This window comes from Oreochromis niloticus, linkage group LG13 (assembly GCF_001858045.2).
Source record: "Oreochromis niloticus isolate F11D_XX linkage group LG13, O_niloticus_UMD_NMBU, whole genome shotgun sequence".
In the NCBI taxonomy this organism is placed as follows: Eukaryota; Metazoa; Chordata; class Actinopteri; order Cichliformes; family Cichlidae; genus Oreochromis; species Oreochromis niloticus.
In genome coordinates this window covers 24,057,694-24,076,961 of record NC_031978.2, presented here as the reverse complement: position 1 = coordinate 24,076,961, position 19,268 = coordinate 24,057,694, and the positions used below count along the sequence as shown (strand labels likewise).

The following is a 19,268-nucleotide window of genomic DNA, read 5'->3' as shown; positions in this document are numbered from 1 at the left end:
GCGGCGGTGCAGGGAGGCGGGTTATTGGACAAAGCTTAAAATCCTAAACAGATGAGTGATTTAATAGCGTATTATCATTTCCACACTGGTCATAAAAAACGCAAAAATGCTTTGGCAGCAGCCAAGATGAGGGGAGAGTAGGATCAAACCGATCTGACCATTCTGTACTTCACCTCAGATCCTCTCTATGGGAAGAAGATCGCTTAATACAGAATGCTGATTGTAATCTTTTTTTTCTTTGACAGCATATGCCCACAGTCTGCACATTTTCTGAAGGTTTTCTCTGGCTTGTTTATCTCTTTCAAGGTTGGTCTGAGTGATGCTGTTAGATAGAATAGGGAGAAGTTTGTCTGTGGGCTTCTCACCTTCCAAATTTAAAAAAAAAAACAACAAAAAATCCCAACAATTAAAGACAGAAGTGTTCCTAGATTCAATGCAACTGCACAAAATAAAGCAGATATGAAAGTACACGTAATTTCTTACAGTCTCATGCTCTTCCACAGCAGTTTTATCTTCTTTTGAGTTTTTTGTCCTGTGTTATTTGTGCTTTTAAGAGTAGGATAAAATAATTATCGTTCCACAGAGTTTTCAGATTGACTGCAACAGCAGAGACAGGCAACTGTCTGCAAGGCATATTTTCACTTGAACCGCTTCAATTATGTGGCTCACTTTCTATTTTAGCCCTAACCTCACCCCTCTTCTTCTCATACAGTTGGTACAGTTGTTTTGAAGACTGCACAGCACCTGCTTAAAACCCACTTGTTGTTATCATCCATGGGTAGGGGCCAGATAAGGCAGTGGCTGCTACTTTCCTTGGATGTCCTGGGGATCTCTGAGTCAGTCAGTGACAGGCCCCAGTGGTTCTCCCACACCATATCTGAAGACACTTAAACACTTGAACCTCCCATCATCCTCTTTTGATGCTTAAAAATAGTTTGACGCTGCGGTCTTTTGAAACTCAGTCATTTACTGTTTCTTTTAAGCAACAGATGACCTAGAATAATATAAAAATATGCGTGAGTCTTAACATCCATGCAACAAATATGCCAAAAGAGGCTCATAATCTGGGTTCTCGTGTTTTCATGTCCACACAAACGTTTTGCCGTGGCTTACAAATTGTGACTGAATTTTCAGAATTTTATAACGGTTGGTTAAAATCATTTTTGTCCTTTTATGTATTGTAAATTGTCTGTACAATCTGGGAACCCACAACCCATGTCTTGTCACTCTGCTTTATTTGTCAAAGTATACCACAATGCGGTGCTTTGTTCATATGTCAGTTGATTTTTTATCATCAACAAGTCATGCATAACTCAGACTGGTGTCAGCAATGAGCTCATTCATTCCTCTAACAGGAGGTGACATGAGTGAGGCAAACAATAACGCAGAACTTTGAGGTAGGTCCAGCTTGTTATGTGAAGGCCTCAAGGCCACCTTGTTTGTCAAAGCAGGAGGGGGGGATCGCATTTGCCTTTCCTATATTAAACCCAGACTCCTGAGGTGAAGTGTAATGACGTTTTCAGAGTAAGACTGAATGAGTGTTGCCTTAACTGGTTTTCGAGAAGATCAAAAAACAAATGAGACGTTTTCCAAGTTGTCTGTGTGTTTATTGATGTATGAATCCAATAAAAAACTGACAAAAATAATTACCTGTACTGAAGCATTAAAGTAATCTGCAACACAATAGTGATCTTCATAGGATAATTCAATATCTTTTTTTTCCCTGTCTATATTTCCCAGTTTTCCTAAAACACTTGGATTAAATTTAGTTTTTTGTCTGCTGTTTTACTTGTTTTAATGTGCATGATGATTACAGATCCACTGGATGATTGTATGTATAAACATTTATTCCCAAATGTCAGTATAAAGGCTGATCTCTCCTTATTTACTCCTTCTGTGCTGACAGACTTTAACAAACCTGTCCACTTAGCAACAGTTGCCTATTCAGATGTCAAGTACACATGTTATCAGTATACTCTAAGCAAGCTGCATCACATGATTAAAGTTCTTGCATGTGATTAATAAATCACACCACCAAGTCAACTGAGCTTCAAAATAAAAGCTTGAAGGCACCCAGCTTGCCACTGAAATGACATCAGGGGTCAGATGTTAAGCGTCCCTCTCAAGGTGATTGATACTTTCGGAGAGGGCAAAAATAAGCTACAGCTTTTTTCCTGTTATTCAACCTTTGATATGGCAAAATTGCTTCCTGCTGTTGGAGCACAGATGCCTAGTCAACGGATGATGTCACATAATGGGACCTGATCCCAGCTTTCAGTATGACTGCTACCTGAAGGTGCAGTCTGTCTGATACAGTGTGTCCATCTTCTTGTCCTTGGGGAGTCTTGAACCTGCAGCCCTGAAGCCACACGTGGTTCCTTATTATTTTATTTTTTTTAATTTAAACAGGAAGTGAAACCACTGAGATTAAAAATCTTCTTTGCAAGCTTGTCCAGGCTGACATAGGCAACATTAACCTAGCATGTTTTTGTGCACAGGCACAAGCAGACTGCAAATTCCACACAAAACAGTCCTTGCTATGAGGAATCACTGAGAACTGCTGAGACACGGTGCTGCCATTTGCCCAGCGTCTTTGGCTTTGACAAAAAAAAAAGTCTGTGAATATAAATATGGAAATGAACAATAGTGTTTTTTTTTGTTTTTAACATTTTCATATTTATCATTGCTTTTTATTCTCTATTTGCATTTAAAAATTGTTAATATTTTTTCATTAGAGCTTAAGGTTATGGATATAACCACAGTTCTCTAAATAGCCAGCTTTTTCTTCTCACATAAGCCTGTTGAGTACTATGCTATCGTGCCCTCAAAGTCCTGGAGTAAAGTGCAGTCACTGGTTGTTATGTTCTCAGCACTTTAGTTTCACACTAGCTCACAACCAGTAGCAATACTGTACTGTAGCTATTGCAGGTACTGAATAGTAATACTTTCACCCTGGGAAGTAGCAAAATTACTGAAGCGAATTAGCTACACTTTGCTAATAAGGTACAGCTAGCATTACCATCAGGTGGCAATACCCATGAACAACAGCACTAGCAATATCTCATATTAGCAGTGTCACTAGAAAGTACTTTTTTCTTCTTTCTTCTTATAACTTTTACTATTTTTAAAGCTATTTGGCAACTTTGTATTGTATTCATGATCAAACCTGCCTATTGTTAGTTTGGTTAATTTTCCTGAACAGTTAGGAAAATTACAATTGTTCAAATTTGTTGGTAATAAAGATAAAAAAAAATAATAGGCTAAACAAATCATCCTTTCAATCCTCTAATCTTATAAATGCAATAAAATCATAGTGATATTGTAATGAAAATGCAATGTGAAAGTGTCATACAATCATCGTTAATAGGCCACTGCAGACTAGTGAAAGATTTTAATTATTTACATGTATACTTTAATTATTTTTATTAGTTATGCTGAAGGGCTAATTTGTATTTAATAAGCTGTGTTACTATTATTATAATTGACAGTAAAGGTTGTTGAACCCTACACTTACACTGAAACATGGAAATGTTTAATGTTATTTGTAGATTATTAGATTTGATTCAAAGGCTAAAATTACACTGCCATAAGCTAACATGCTCACTCTAACAATATTAACAGGTACAAACCTTGCCAAGTTTTTCCTTTGACTTTACTAATAACAATGCTGGTATTGGTTAATTAGCGGTACAACTGAGGGGAGGAATTGTTGTTTCATTGCTTGTTTGTTTGTTTGGCTTGCGCCAAAACCAGGTAGATGGATCGGCCATCACAGAGGCATGTTGGGTAAAACTTCAATCTTTTCATTCATATCCAGAAATGTTCTAATCCAGCCAGATTTCCAGTGAACATTATATGTAGTGACAGCTAATGACTCCATGAATGCAAGTCTATTTTGAGTTAAAACACAAATCAGAAGTTTAAACAAAAACACTAATGGGATGCAGCTGATCATCTGAAAACTTCCTTTCAAATTTTTTGATTGATTTGGTGGACAAAGCTTTTTGTTGGGAACAAACTCAACTACAAACCTCCCCAGCTATAAAACATTCCCAGCTCCTTTGTCTGATGTGTTTTTCTAATGTCATGCTCAATTGTTATGCTAGGATGTTAGGAGACTCTCTTATTTTTAAGCCAGGTCTGACTGATGTCTGTATAGTTTTACAAACTCTACTTACTAACAGACATCAACACATTTTTTCACTCAATACTACAGTGCTGCCAAAGCTGGTGGTTAAATATTATAAATATGACAGGTTACATATTTGCATGGAAGATTGCTGCTTCAGCTTAAAATGCTCCCGATATGCGTTAAGTTTCATTGTTTTGCTTGCCTCCTTATACTGTGACAAACTTGGCACCACCTCTCTCAAATGGCACTTTATTGCAAGTGATGTCATCCAACACTTTAATTTGCTTAGCCTTTTTATATCTGTGATAAGAGTGGACATGTTCAAAAAAAAAAAAAAAGTGAGAAACAGGACTCCTGGCATGAAGTATCACAGGAGCGTCAGATGATAAGCATGCAGTCTCACCAGGTCAGATATTGCCTCAGGTGAGCCTCAAGAGTGGGTTTCACAATCATTTCATTATTAAATCGATGACTAAAGGGTTTGGCACTTCAGCTTTTGGCTTTCCAGCCTGCAGCTTTTATGTTTTCAAAAAGACTTAATTGAAATTAAAAACTACACTGCAACCCACTCCAATAGATCTGGGGTGGCTAAATCCCATGTGGGCGCCATGTAGTAAATGCTGAAAATGTGTCTTCTATAATGTGTTTATATTACGCACTGTCCATAAACTGCAGATGCTGCATTGTTCCTTTGAAGCACAAATCATTTCACTTTCACTCAGCGGATGATGTACAAAAATCCCGCAGGCGACCCAACTGAGACAAGCTAGGTCACTGACAAGATGTAGCTTCAAAGCTGTGTGTGAAGTACAAATGAATTGACAGTGATAAGCATTAGCAGAAGTAGGAGTTCACCATTTCACTGGCACTGTCTCCCTGCCATTTAGATTTTATTTCACTGTCATTCAGACAAACCACCCTCTTTGTAGTCTGTTGTTTTTATTCCATTTAAACAAAAAAGTGAACCGGTTTAAACATGACTGTGTTGGTTTAAAACTTTACAAACACTATCATCACAGTTTAGACATAACTAAAACTTTGGTGGTTCTGATGACTTAACATGTGGCTTTTGATTAAAATTGGGCTTCTCTAAAGGTTACTTTTTATGTAATCTTAAGTCCAGTTTTGGCCAAGCAGGGCTGACATAGCACCTAATTTTTCTATTCCTTTCATAGCAACAATTTCTAAAACCTAATCTTTTTTTTGGATTTAGAGCAAAAACTCAGTCTTATCTGCACTGAAACTTGACCAGGAGGCCAATCATGCCTTTGTGATGACATACACCAAGTGGAAAAGTACAGACCCCCCCTCTTGCCCCCATGTATATTCTCTCCTCCACCGCAGCTATCAACCTCCTTTCATGCAGACAGCCTCGGTGACATCACCCCTTGAACAAGTCCTCTGAGTTGTATTTACTGACTCTAACAAAATGGAAGATAGCTAACAAGGGCAATCACTAACCAGGGCCTGTGGTGAGAAAACATCAGGTTTTTATTATCGTCTTGGGAGGCAATGATATCAGCCATCAGGCCAGAACCAGCTTGTCTTTTAATATCCATCCTCAAAGGTGCGCACAAAGACATAGAAAGGGCAATCACATCAAGGCTGACATATAAAATATTTGTAATGGATGTGGTGAGAGCGCTTAAATGTTACACACAAGACGTGAATGCAGGCTGTGGTGAGCGAGGGAGCACTTCCAGGGTAAACAACATAAGGAAGGTGTTACAGTAGCCTAATCTGACTCGGTTGGCAGAGATGGGACACCTGGTTCAAATCTAATCAGATGGTAACTCTCCGAGCAAACAACTCTCCGTCCTTTATAAATGTTTATGGTCTAAGTGGAAAAGAGGCAAAAGATAGACAAAAAGTTTTAAAGGTCAAAAGAAAGAATTTTTAAGGAATCTCTAGTGAAATGATCTCACTTTCATAAAAAAGAAAACATGTACATTTTAATGCTAATTGTTTGCGTGGATCACACTATAGAAACCTGAGCAGCCCCCTCGCACTCTTATAGTTGTTCACAAAAGGTGCAGCTTTTACTTTGAAGGCAAACGTTCTCCGTTTCCAGTTTGTTCTGCACTTTTTCAAATTTCGCTACAGCTTAGAGAGTAAATGATGAGTGTTTGCAGGCGAGTTCAGTGCAAACTACGGGCCACTGCAGCAGACTATAAGTGACCAAAGCAATCACCAGAGGTTTGTAGTACAGCACCCTCTTTGTGACTGACGTCACCTGGCGGTAACCAATAACCTGCAGCAACCACTCACCAGCTCATCAAGAAACACACATTTTTTTCCCTAGCGACCAGTGGTTGCCAGATGGTCCCTGACCGGTCTCTATGTCTGTGTGACTGAGGCCTTACTGGAGTAAATCATTTGACTTTATTAAAATGCAAAAACTTAGAAATAGCTGTCAGCATGATGAAATAAAAGAGTCTTAAATTGAAAAGAATCACTTAATTTTGTTAATGACTGCAACTTCTAAGTGAACACAGATCACATTCTTATCATTCGCCGGGTTCACAGTCGCACGGTTTAACCACTGCGCACATAAATTGCAGACTTTAAGAGCCGCTCACACGGCAATATGAAGAAATGTCATTTTAAAGTAAGTCAAACCCCCTTGAACTCCACCCATTCAGCCTGTGCAGAATTTATCTCTGATTTCAAGCTGCAACACATTAAAAACTCTGCCTTAGATGACTTCATCATGAAACTAGAGCTCTTTTAAAAGCATTATTAACCATGATGACTCTGGGGATACATTTGTCATATGGAGCCCCGCTGAGTGAACGCTGTCCCACTGCTGGCTGTTTTGACCCTTCTCAGACAAACTCAGTAACACTGGAGACTTTACAGCATGTGCAATAATGTTTGGGTTTTTTTCTTTTTATGTTTCTATTTCTAAACGTTACATAATACCACCGCATGGGTCAAACATTAGAGAACACTGACTCCACAAGCGCTGTGCTGTAAATGAAGGATGGAATAACACCAGTTTCATAACACTGCCTGAGTTTTGTTATAAGGAGCTGAACCGCACTTGAGAGTCACTGGACCAGGTGCAGGGGTCACGTCAGTGGGCAGCAGAAGAGCGAGAGTTCCTTGTATGGGAAAAGCTTTCAGCAGTGAAAGCATTTTCTCCCCTCTGCTCCTCTGCAAATGTTTTCTCTGTCTGCTCCCCCCACCACCACCAACCCTGACATAAGCACGCCACTCCTGGCATTCCAATCAGTCATCCCAACATTTGTTCTGCTAAACCTTTTGCCACCATCAAGGAGTGGTGGGGGTCATCATCTGCTTGACTTCTGTATGCACCCCTCCTCCTCTACACACTTGTTATGTCAGCAGCTCTGAGGTTTAAGGAGCAGAGCGACAGATTTGGTCTGTTTCATTCAGCTGTAACCCGTGTGGCAACTGCTCCCCTCTGATGGGGAAAGAGGAGGCTCAACTTAGACCCGAGGGAAGCATTCTCGCTCCTGGACAGACAGCATAAAGTTGAGTCTCTGAAGCTGAACCTTCTTATTTTTAAGACTTTTTTTTGTCTTGTAATTCTTGTGTTGGGACAGATCCCAATGCCTTAGAGCTGAATGAGTTCTTCTGCACTTCAAAGTGGAGGTAAGGGAGAGGCAGTGTGGGTGTGTGTGAGTGTGACTCAGCCGAGGATATTACCTCATAGAGGATAAGCTCTGATTGAAAAGGTCCAACAGAGGTCTCTCCCTCTGACTCCATTACTCTGGGTCTCTTATCTTGCTAGATTTTCTGTTAGGGTTCAGAGGGGAAGTTTTGACAGCCAGGCTTTACAGCCCCCCCTGTTGCTCCTGACAGAAAGAAAGCGAGAGAGAAGAGGTGGTGACTTCATCCCTTCTCTTAACCAACCCTCCTTCTTCCCCCTCCTTTTCTGAGCTTTCTTTTTTTTTTTTTCCAAGACTTTAGTGCAGCACAGTCAGGCAGCATGCCAGCAGTTTTCATCTTGCTGCGGTCCCTGGTTATCAGGCTCCTCAGTAGCAGACTGGCAGGCTCAGTGGCACAGTATCTCAGGAGAATCCTCTCAACAGGCGCTACGCACCTTGGAACAGCACTGCGCCACATCTGGGACCGTGTTCGATCCCAGGAGTCCAAGGAAGCCATCCTGGGCTGTGTGCTGTGCATTCTCAACATGCACAAGAAGGTGGAGAATTGAGCTCTCTCTCTCTCCCTCTCTCCACTTTCAGTTCCACCCTCCACTTGACTGCTGAACTGAGACTGGACAACTGTTTAGTCAGGAGAGCACGCAAAGGGATGAAACAGACTTTTTTTTCAGAGCTCACTCGGACTTAAGCAATTTTGTTTTGTTTTGTTTTTTCTTATTGGGACACTAGTCATGTCTGAGAGCATTGTGAGGAAGGTGCAGCCCTTTACCATTGGGACAAGGCTGTCAGCTCCTGCTGTGCCAAAATGTCAGGATTTTACACAGAGTTATCTGCCCGGCGAGACTTTGGATAACTGTGTGCTGCAGCACAATCTGAACTCGCTCTACCTCAGTGGATCACAGGTGTGTGCACATGGCCCCTGTCTCGTCTCGCCGATTGTCAAGCAGGTAGCCCCCGTGAAACACAACCAAGACCGGATGGCAGCAGAGGACCAGCTGAACCAGAACGTTGCCTCTGCCTCTGCTGTCTCCAGATCAATAAAGAAGATCACAATCTCTGGGAACAAAGACAGGCCAGAGGACAAGATGACAGCAGAGCCTGCAATTACACGGTGCACATCTGAGAACAACAATAACAACAACAACATCAGCAGCACATCAGAAATACATCTGCCAAGGATAGTGGGTGTGAGCTGTGAGAATAAGCCCAGTTCTCAGTTTAAGGTACAAGACTGCATGCAAACAATTCTAACAATAAAGAAAAAAAATATGACTCAAAAAATATGGCAGTGCATTAAAACAGCTGTTAAGGTAAAAAAAAAAAAAAGTCTAAATATAGATAAATATTTTTTGCCAAATGTATGTGTAGCATACCTTTAGTTACATAAAGGATATTTGATAAATTGGCTATTTTAATGTTATGAGTTTCAAAATAATTAACCATAAACTTGAAGAGGCCAGTTTTCCTACACTGTGGTGCTTTAATTATAACATTTCCAGTAGAATATGGAAATGATCTGAAACATGATTTTTTAAAAAGAGAAAGTTATTAAAGAAATGTCTGTTAATCGAGGATATATTTGTTTTACCAGCTCCAACCCAAAAGGCCTGTTGGAATTAGTCACAAGCACGTGCGCTTTCACACCGTGTAAAACGTTAATTAGCAGCGTTCATTTTTGTCTAGCTTTTTTTTTTTTTTTTTTACCATTCATTATTGACATTTCTGGTCCCTCCCGGTTGCATATTTTATCCTAATATTTTAGGTTTTACTCAAAAAAGAGAGCAGTGATGAATTTCAGCCCATGCAGGGACAAACCAGACCGAGAGTGAACAGAGAGAAATCCCTACAACAGGTAAGATGCAAGCTAACTGCTAAATTAATATCAAATAGTTAGCATTATTTAAAAGACATGTTTTAGAGTAAAAGAAGTGGTAAAATCCGGGTATTTTGAGGCTAAAATGTTTTGTTATTACTTACTGTGCTACTGTGAGCAGCTTTCTTCAGTGTTTTATTCAAACTAAAGGAAAACTAGCCCTTGTTGGGGGTTTCTTGATAGCCAGCTGCGTTTATATTATAAATTTAAAGCGAAGTGACACAGAGGTGGAAAACCAGTTATAGGAACCGTGTGTTTTGGTTGAATGCTACCCAGAATACTCGTTGTTTCCTCTTGATTTTGCTGTCGTGTATTTAAGACACATTATACAGAACAAATAAACACTAAAAGTATATTTGTAGGATGTTGTGTAAAGCTAGTGGGCTGCTGGATTTGGCCAGTTCCAAGCTGAAGTCATTGCGTCTTGCGGATGAAGTGCTGTGTTAACAGCAGAGCTTGCAGAGGCAGGGCCCACTGGAAAACATGAAGTCAGGAGTAGATGTTAACAAAAGAAAAGGCTAGCTGAAGTACTTGTGGAGGCTGGTTGTAATAATACACAGACTGCCATGGCCTTAATTCCCCTTCAAGAACAAAACAAGGAGTAATTTTTCACATAATTTCCTATTTTGTTACCACAACAATACTTTGATTTTACTCTGCTCATGTATTATTCATCCACGTTGTCAAAATGTTCTTATTACAAGAGATAAAGTGGCTTTGGTGCCTGTACCTGTGCAGGTAATAATGAGCGAACATGATCTGTCAAGGCTCTTTAACGATGACATGTTTACACATAAGCCTGAAAAACATTGGAGGATCTGCCTGTTCCTGCTTCCCTCTTGTGCCCAGATGTTTCCTGATTGGGGACCAGCAGGAATGCTTGTCCATTAGTGAACTTGTGCCAGTCGTGTTCATTTCAACCTACGTAGTGCTGACAGTAGGTTTTTGTTAAGAGAGACCTTGGGGCCAGTCTGACATGTGTTTGTAATGTGCCTGGATGGCAAACATAGGTATAATCAACGTAAGCGGACACTTAGACATCCTCTCATTGTGAAGTGATAATAGCTGGAGAGCTGTGCCTCTTTCTTATAGGTTCATCAGAAGCAATCATCATCTGGTGTATGGTTATATCTGTTTTAAAAAAAGGTTTACGTTGGAGTCAAACTGATCTTGTGTTTTCAACACTTTCTCTGTGTTGTGTGCTCACACAGATATCAGTACCTGAACTGCAGGAGAACGAGCCTCAGAGGAAAGAAAGCCATCCACGCACACCGATTGAAGGGTCGGCAGCTGTTACACTCCCAAGTGACTGCTTCACTCAGCGCAACTCACTCTTCAGCAAGGAAGTACTGCAGGTAACACGAGGCAGGCATACAGCGTATTAGCATCAGTAGCTCCTTGTGGTATTTCAGTGGGTTTATCATTTGTTTTTCACTCTTTGACATACAAGCTTTATTTTCCTGCTCTCTGTCTTTTCCTAATGTCTAATAAATAGGGAAACATTTGAGGAGATACTTTTTCTATGGAGCTTCTTGTCATTTTGCAGCCTCTTATTTTACAGTTAATCTCTTTTAATCTATAAATGTTACAAAGACCACAAGCTACAGTGGGCTGATCCCAAAAGAAACATGTTATGCTGTTCAGTTAAAATCAGAAAGGAAATTGCCTGTTGTATGACCCTCCGAGGAGAACAAAATATGTACTGATTCTTATTTTGTCCCTAAGAACTGTATGAGCTGTGTTCGGCTGAGGGAAGAGAGGGAGGGGAAACCGCCACAAGCAATTATTTGGGGATGAGATCATTGTTTGGCTCCATCTCTTCACGCCTATTGCTCAGAGAGACTCAGCCAAGCAGCACAACTGGTTGTGTTATCTCACTGCTGCGTTTACCCCAGCACACACAAGGACATTTTTCAGCGAGTTCGGCTGAGGGACATTTTTGTCCAGCAGTTGGCTTTGCCATCAGACCTCTGTCAAGCAACCATCCAAGTGATAGGCGAGAAAAAAAAGAATTACATCTGAGTATGATGTATGTAGCTTTGTAGCACATTAACAAGCTTAGTAGACCCATTGGACACAGTGGAGGACGCTTTTGTGTGTTCACTTTTTTGACAATTGGCTTTATAAAAGTGGAAGTTTAGGTACCTGGGGACCCGCCTGTTTTACAGCAATTTGGTTGACTGCTATTGCTGATGAAAATGTATTATTACAGTATTACATTTCTGTCAAAGTGGAAGTGAGCCTTCCAGGGAGAGACTTTTAAAGGCCCCCGATGGTTCGAGCTAGGGGAGCGGAGCGGGTCACAACATGGCGGAGCAGGACTTTGTGTAGAGCCATCTGTCTCCCAGGCTGCTCTGCAACATATCTTGCCTTTCACCATTTCATTTCCAAGATAGAGAAATAGAGAAACTTCAACTCCCACAATGTTCTCTGGGCCAAGTTGCATTACAAAAGAGGTAAAAAATGTGGCCTGTTAATATTTTATAACTGTCAATCAGCTGTCCTTGTTTTCTTTATAAATTCCAAAATCAGATTTCTTTCAACTTTTTATATTTATTTTAAAATTTGTTATGTATTAACTGCAATGTTTACTTTTGTGGCCATATTTTTTAAAACTGCAGTCGTTCTATTCTTTGTGGCTAGACTAAGGCCCAACTGTATGATTTGAACAGACCATTGTTGTGCAGAGTGGACAGGAAGAAACAAGGGAATCATAGACTTCCTGTATGAGGTCATTATAATGCCATGGGAGCCAGTGTGAGAAGATAGGGGCAGGCCTGTTTTGTCAAGCTCTTTTCCTTCTGTTGAAACCAGAAATACGCCCGTTACCCTGGGGGCCTTGTAAAGTTAATGACCTGCTCCTCTGGGGAGCAGTGACATCATATTTTAATCTAGAGCAAAAAGCTGTTTGGTGGATGTGTCATGTGCGGTCTTGATGTTTCATTGATTTTAAAGTGGAGTTGCTACAGAGTTTATTATTCAATGTCAGTCGCACCGAATTCCTTGGGAAATAATGCTCTGATGTAATGTTAAGGTATAATGACTTATTTGTGTGTGTAACTGTCAGTTGACATACACAAAAGCAACGCTGTGAAAAAAAGGAAAGTCCGGATCAGTCTGACAAGTAGAAGAACCTGAGCTGATTTATTAGTTTTTGTAACTTAGGCGGGCCACTGACTTCCATGCTGTGTTCTTTGCAGAAAACAAACACGTACTTTCCAACGCTTTCTGATTTTGGCCACCTGGTTTGGCCTTCTCACTCCATACAGAAGGCTGCCAGAAAAGGCTGCTCTGCAAGACAAAGCCTTATGCAATGGAGTCGAGGCCCTTGCCAAGAGAAACTTCTGCTCTGTATAACATGACACTGGAGAACAAAGAGCTGGTCTTGATGTGCTTGATGTGCTGAATGCTGTATTACTCTAAGACGGGGAAAAAAATTTGGTCTATTTGCTAGATATGTAAAATGATGACTGCTTTTGTCTAGTGTACTTTCATGCAGAAGATATCTCACAATTCAAGCTCTAGATGAGCTTAAGGTGTGAAATGACTCGCTGCAAAAGAAAAAAATAGAATATGCTGTTGGTCCAAATGTACAAATCAGTCTTCACCACTTGATTTTCACATGTACAGGACAGCATTGTGTCACTTTTATAGGCTCAAATGTCCACAATAGAGTTTGGTACAAATCAGTTTTTGCCATATCTGTACTTTGTCACTGTCACAACAAATCACCAAATTGTTGTGAAAATTTGGCCAAACAGCACTGAATATATGCTCCCTAAACCAGCATGAAGTGTGTAAAGCAGTCTTACACACTCTCAGATTCAGGTCAGCAAACATATAAGTGAATAACAATGTGAAGCATGACTGAGAGATTTTTGCCTGTGTTTGTAATTTGGATGTAGGCTGAGGCGTGGATCAAAGGCAAGCTACAGGACTTGAAGGATGGATCTAATATTCAGTGCTGCCCCCTGGAGGATTGGGAAGACGCCTCACAAATGCTTCAGAGAGATCTTAAAGACTTTGAGAACACCCTAATTCAACTCAACCAGGTAGGAAAGTTATTCAAGATGAGACTGGACACTAACTGAAATATCAAAGAGTTACCAAAACAAGCACATCCGAGCACCCCATGTCCAAAATTAAATGTTTATTTTAACTTTTAACACATAATGGGCATCTGAATGTAACCATTAATCACTGCATTTGGTGTTAAAAGAGCCTGTCAAATCATATAACACATAACATAATGGTAGGCACTTCCAGGCAAGAGAAAAGCAGAACCTCAGTATTCCAGGCGACTCTGTCAAGCCAGTTTATACTTTCTCCCACAGGAGAAATGTTTGGAAATTGTGCATTGGTCATAATTAACATTGGTCGACAGTCAGACAGGCCGGCAAGGGCAGAAGCAGAACTCTGAGAGTTTTCAGGAGTATATTCAAAACACGAATGACAGATGTGTTCACTCTGCTCTGGGTGACAATTCAAATGAGCAATGTCTTTATGTTTCTGTGTGTTTTAAAAGATGGGTGAGCAGCTGATCTGTAAACTGAATCCCACATCTGATTTGGTAAAGAAGCAGCTCAGTCAGCTCAGGGACCAGTGGCAGACTCTCAAACAGATGGCTGCAAATCAGATGAGGGCTCTAGGAGGAGCCAAGAACCTGCAGGAATTCAACAAAAAGGTGGACAAGCTGGAGGCATGGATTAAAGAGAAGGTAAGGAACGTATCAGTGTTTCTGTGCCTTTATACTACATACAACTAAAATTTTCAATTCAGGAGGAAGGAGCAAACTTTAGTGGGTTACTGGGTAAACTCAAAGCATTTTTTAATATTGATTGTCTTTATGATGCAGGTATTTCCTTCAAATTGTCTTATTTTCTTAAATTTAACACCAACAGGGTGAATTGTAATTTACGTTTTATTGCTTTTTTTTGCAGTGTTTTGTATTTCACTGTTAATTCCTGAACACGTTTCATTTTTCTTATCCTGTTCACATCACCTTTGTAATCTCCCTACATTTCTCTTTCTCCTTCGTATTTATCAAAGCAGACAAACCACAGATTAAAAAATGGCAGTTAATAATGCTTTCCAACTTCAACAATTATGCCAAAACAGTTGGCCCAGAGGCAAATCTGAGTCTACAGGCAGCTCCAATCAACATTTGTCAAGATAATGGTCACAAAAACAGCACTTTCCAATACAGGAAATTAGCTCAGTATCCTGAAGACATCTCTGGTTTGTGTATGTTCACCGGTGTAAAACATCTGCCTGTCATTATCAAAAAGCAATCATCTAATTCATTTTAGGCCTATGTTTATCTCTCTGTTCATGTCCGTGTCTGGCACAAGGGAACTGATGATTGATAATGGACCTGTGGGATTGTAATGGAGGATGCTGGTTATGAAGTCTATAAAACATCCACCCTAGGAGATGTATTCTCCATTACGTTGCACTCATCCTTTCCTCTGTCCCTTAGTATCAAGTTCAAAGTTCCTCACTGCATGCTGAAGGCTATTTCTGTTTAGCATCTTGCTTGGTAGCAGAGGTAATGTGGTTTAATCCTGGTGCCTCTGAAAAAAAATAATGGTTGGGTTCCTAACAAATGGGGGCTATAAACACTGACTTTTATTTGTGCCAGCAGGAAGAGGAACAGTGTCTGGTGAATGTCCTGGGGGAAAATGTTGACAAAATGCAGTTGACTAGAAGAATTTTAGATCTGAAACAGGTGAGCTACTACTAATAATTACCAGAACACTGATAAAAGTGTTATAAACAACATTCCTGTGGTAAAAATATATACATTTCCATATGTTAATAGTTTCCTTTACAGTTTTGTAGAGGTTTTCCAGTAATTTATCTATGGCTGCCTGTAATTTGTCTCCATCAGTGTATGGTAAAGACAGCTGAGGTCATAGTTGGATTGTGTTCTCCTGTTCCCCTGCAGGATGAGCAGCTACACAGAAATCTCCACGAGGAAATCAACAACTTGGCACTGAAACTGGAGAAACAAGGGAAGACAGATAGCAAAAACATATCCAGCAGGAGGAAACACATCAATAAAATGTTTGTCACTTACATTTGAACTGAAAAATTGCATGAAACACCTCCAATCTAAAGATTAATGGAAGACTGAGTTTCTCTATGCTGCTGTCTGCTGTTTGTGTAGGTGGCTGAAGATGCAGTCGCATCTGAAAAACTACCATGAAAATCTTCATCTGGCCCTGGAAGTGTCCTCATTTTACCATCAGGCTGATAATATATTATTCGCTATAAACAGCATGGTAAAACTTCCTGAAAACATAATTATATTATCATATATTAGATCTGAGAGGCTCTTCCACTCATAGTGTCCCTTTCTTTCAGAGGAAAAACATGTCTGTATTGAAAGACGTGGACAGCTTTGGAGATAGAGAAATGCGTGAGATCGCCAGTCAGATCATGGTAAGCAGTGTCTTTTCACTTAAAGCAGCACTGCTTTGTCAGATCTTGAAAGTGTGTTGCAGAAGCCTTCTCTACCTAACCTGCAGGCCTGTGTGTGGTAGATGCTTGATGTGAGTGTATCCCAGCTGTTGAATCTCCACCCCACCCTGGCTGCCAGTATCACACAGAAGCAGAGTGAGGTGAAGGATTGCTGGGCACTTCTTCAGAAGCTTTTCAGGTACGCCAACAGACCAAGGATACCCTAACAACTTTGGTGGCCTTAAATATGCGGACCATTTCACTCAATAATTGGTCCTTTACAGCTACCCAGTGAGTTGGAACTGTGTTTTTTCTGTCATTACCCTACTGTTACTGACGTCAGAAGTATGCACTGGGAGAACCAAACAGTTTTCCAAATGAAAATGAGCTCTGCATGAAGAGTTTTCTCTTCATTCTGATTATCCGTGTCTAATTTTGGTTTAAATCTGTGAAAAATTACAAGCAAAGAAAAAGTCTGCCGTATGTGTCTGTTGACCAGTTAGCACACAGATTATCATTTACCATTTACCTCTCAGTTTAGAATATGAAGTTTTCTGTGCTGATTTTGAATTTGGAGAGGTGTACAACATGAATAATGTATTGGCAAAATTGCAAGTTGGAAACGTGGTTTGTTCACCTCTTACTATTAAAATCCTGATGTCATCTGAAACAGTCTGCTGAAGTTGAGTAGAACTTCTTTACAAGAATATTTGGTTATTTTTTATAGAACGTGTAAAATACATTTATTGTTACTGTAATTACAAGCACTATGTAGCCAGACTTTTTTTTCTTTTTATTAACTATCCAGACTTTTGCATCCTTAGACTGATTAGGGTGCTAGAAGCTGTATGAAATTAATGACTACAACCAAAATAATTGTTGTTATTTTGTTTTAAGTTCCCAATTTTCGTATCAGAAGGCCATTAGGTTAAAGAGATGGATTACAGTGCAGTTCTTCTACTTGTTTGGTGAAATAATCATAATAATAATGATTATAATCATAATATTGCAAAATTTGTAAATTGTGCGAGTCCAAGCTTCTGACATCCATGTGCAAAAACTTTCTCATGTTAGTAGCCTATCTTTAGATCCAAATATTACATCATGCCGTCTCTTATCAGCTGCTTTTCAAGACTATTTTAATCAAACAACACAAATACTGGCATGAAACTTCAGAGCCATAATTGGAAAGAATCGCTGGCCTCTGAAGCCCTGCTGTCAGTACTACAGTAACCTCCTGGTCTGCTCACCCTGCAGGAGTGACAAGACCACGCTCTCTCTCTCTGGCTCCACTTTCACCAGGGAAGCTTCTGACCTCCTGACACTGGCCCAAGAACCCCAGTGCAACATGGGAATGGAGGCAAATGGTATCATGGGAAAGGAGGTGAAGGAGGAGAAGAATCATCTGAAAGGCTGTGCTGTAAGTAGCTTTTGTATTTCACTGTAATACTGGAGAAACCACACTGTGGTTCCCAAGTAGGAGAGAACAACTCCATCAGTGCTGGCAAAAGATGACACCAGCCCCATTCAGTCCTACAAAATCTGTGGCCTCAGAAAGTGACGCACTTCATCCTTTGGTTTGGAAACTGCCTGATATACAGCTAAAGCACAGTTTTCCAAAATAGAATTTGACAGATGTGCTGTAAAGCAGTGGCTTCTACTCTTGGCACCCAAAATACTGTTGGTTTTCCATCTTCCCTCTACTTAATTATATCATCGGATGTCCCAGTTTTGGAGAATTCCGTGATAAGATGGTTTGCAAAAATACCAATTTTGTGCTTAAACCAGTGCTATAGAGAAAAAAGCAATATGTAACTGTGTTTTCTTCTTTTTGCCAATCACCTTCTGTATCATCTAACAAGAACCCCAGTCTTCAAATGTTACAAATATTGCCCTGTAGGAGACACAGGAAGAGCTTTTAGAGGTGTTATTTGTGCTGGCACAAGAATTACATAAGTTTCCATGAAAAATGTCAAGCCCTGACTGCACAACATGGTTGAACAGTGCGCCAGAGCAAATAAGCCTTTCCCTCCAAAATTTCACTTCATGGTAGAAAAATATCTTGGCTTTCAACCATTCTAACAAAAGTACAGTCATTGAATTAATACTATATTAACAGAGGGTCCACAGTTCAGTCCAGGGTGAATATTCTAGAGAGTATGTTTATTCCGTGGACTTGACATTCCTTGTCTTGGAGGCCTACAGGAACTTTATTGAACTTCTATAGTTACCGCACTGCCCATAAACCTGACAGAAAGTCTGATTATCCAGAAATGTAAGAGTGGTTAAAACCAGTAATTATGTGTATATTTAGTCTTTAAACTTCGCGCATTACATTTCTTTGATTACAGTGGCTGTTTGAGTTTAGCCTAGAGCAAAGCTGTTCTTGTATCACTGACCTTGAGCACTTCTGATCCCTGCTGGGCCCCTGTCCTAACTTTGTCAAGCCAGAAAGTACAGATGCTTGAGAAAGCAAACTTCATTCTTTCCATTCTTCTTATGTTACTGTTTCAGTAAATTTCTCTACTCATGTTTTCTCGCATCTCACCATCTGTGACAGGAGCCCATCAGGGCAGCAAACCTGACTCAGTTGTTGCTCTACAAACACTGATCTTGTTGGCATGGCATTCAGGACGACCTTGAGTGAATGGTTAGAATGGTCTTTATTGCACTAAGAGTTAGTAGTTGCCTGAGTACACTGACTATGGGAGCTTTACTTGTCACTGTTTTATGGAAGGGTTAAAAAGACATTCCATGCAAAAGCCTGGAGCCTTAAAGGCCAAACGAAGTGCTAAGCACAAGCACAGCTACCTGTTAAAACAGTAAAAGTAATTTGTCACATACTTTCACAGCACCCTAGTGTATGGAATTGAGCCCATTACTTTTAAAGATGCAATGACGCAGTTACATGGATCTTTAAGTTAATAGTGACTGTGAGTTATTTGCACATATGCTGGTAGACAGCATTGTCAGTGCATTTGCATATGTGTTCATGTGCACATACACACTGTTCTTATTCTCTCACTCTCATGCAATAATTCAGTCAATTAACTGTAAAGGTTTTAGTGTCTGTACGTGCTTCAATATACGCATCCATGTCTGTGTTAGCCATATATAGCCTCTTGTTCCTGAAGGTAAACATGGCTATCGTCTGTTTCTCTGGCTAATT

At 40.1% G+C, this 19,268-nt stretch overlaps 1 protein-coding gene across 5 annotated transcripts in view; it reads left to right on the top strand.

Moving 5' to 3' along the window:
* Window positions 1-6,412: 6,412 nt before the first annotated feature.
* The window catches only part of mymx (myomixer), a 29,012-nt gene continuing 16,156 nt past the window's right edge, over window positions 6,413-19,268 (top strand). For 2 of the 5 annotated variants that reach the window (XM_019366913.2, XM_019366909.2), the window contains exons 1-12: window positions 6,413-8,987; window positions 9,527-9,616; window positions 10,849-10,992; window positions 13,543-13,689; window positions 14,163-14,354; window positions 15,117-15,185; window positions 15,282-15,365; window positions 15,585-15,703; window positions 15,807-15,921; window positions 16,004-16,081; window positions 16,183-16,298; window positions 17,357-17,519. In XM_019366913.2, coding sequence (XP_019222458.1) covers window positions 8,496-8,987; window positions 9,527-9,616; window positions 10,849-10,992; window positions 13,543-13,689; window positions 14,163-14,354; window positions 15,117-15,185; window positions 15,282-15,365; window positions 15,585-15,703; window positions 15,807-15,921; window positions 16,004-16,081; window positions 16,183-16,298; window positions 17,357-17,519 — 1,809 coding nt within the window. In that variant the 5' untranslated portion in view covers window positions 6,413-8,495. Of the gene's footprint in view, window positions 8,988-9,526; window positions 9,617-10,848; window positions 10,993-13,542; window positions 13,690-14,162; window positions 14,355-15,116; window positions 15,186-15,278; window positions 15,366-15,584; window positions 15,704-15,806; window positions 15,922-16,003; window positions 16,082-16,182; window positions 16,299-17,356; window positions 17,520-19,268 lie in introns of all 5 variants that reach the window. The other 3 variants (XM_019366912.2, XM_019366911.2, XM_019366910.2) reach the window with 3 other exon arrangements.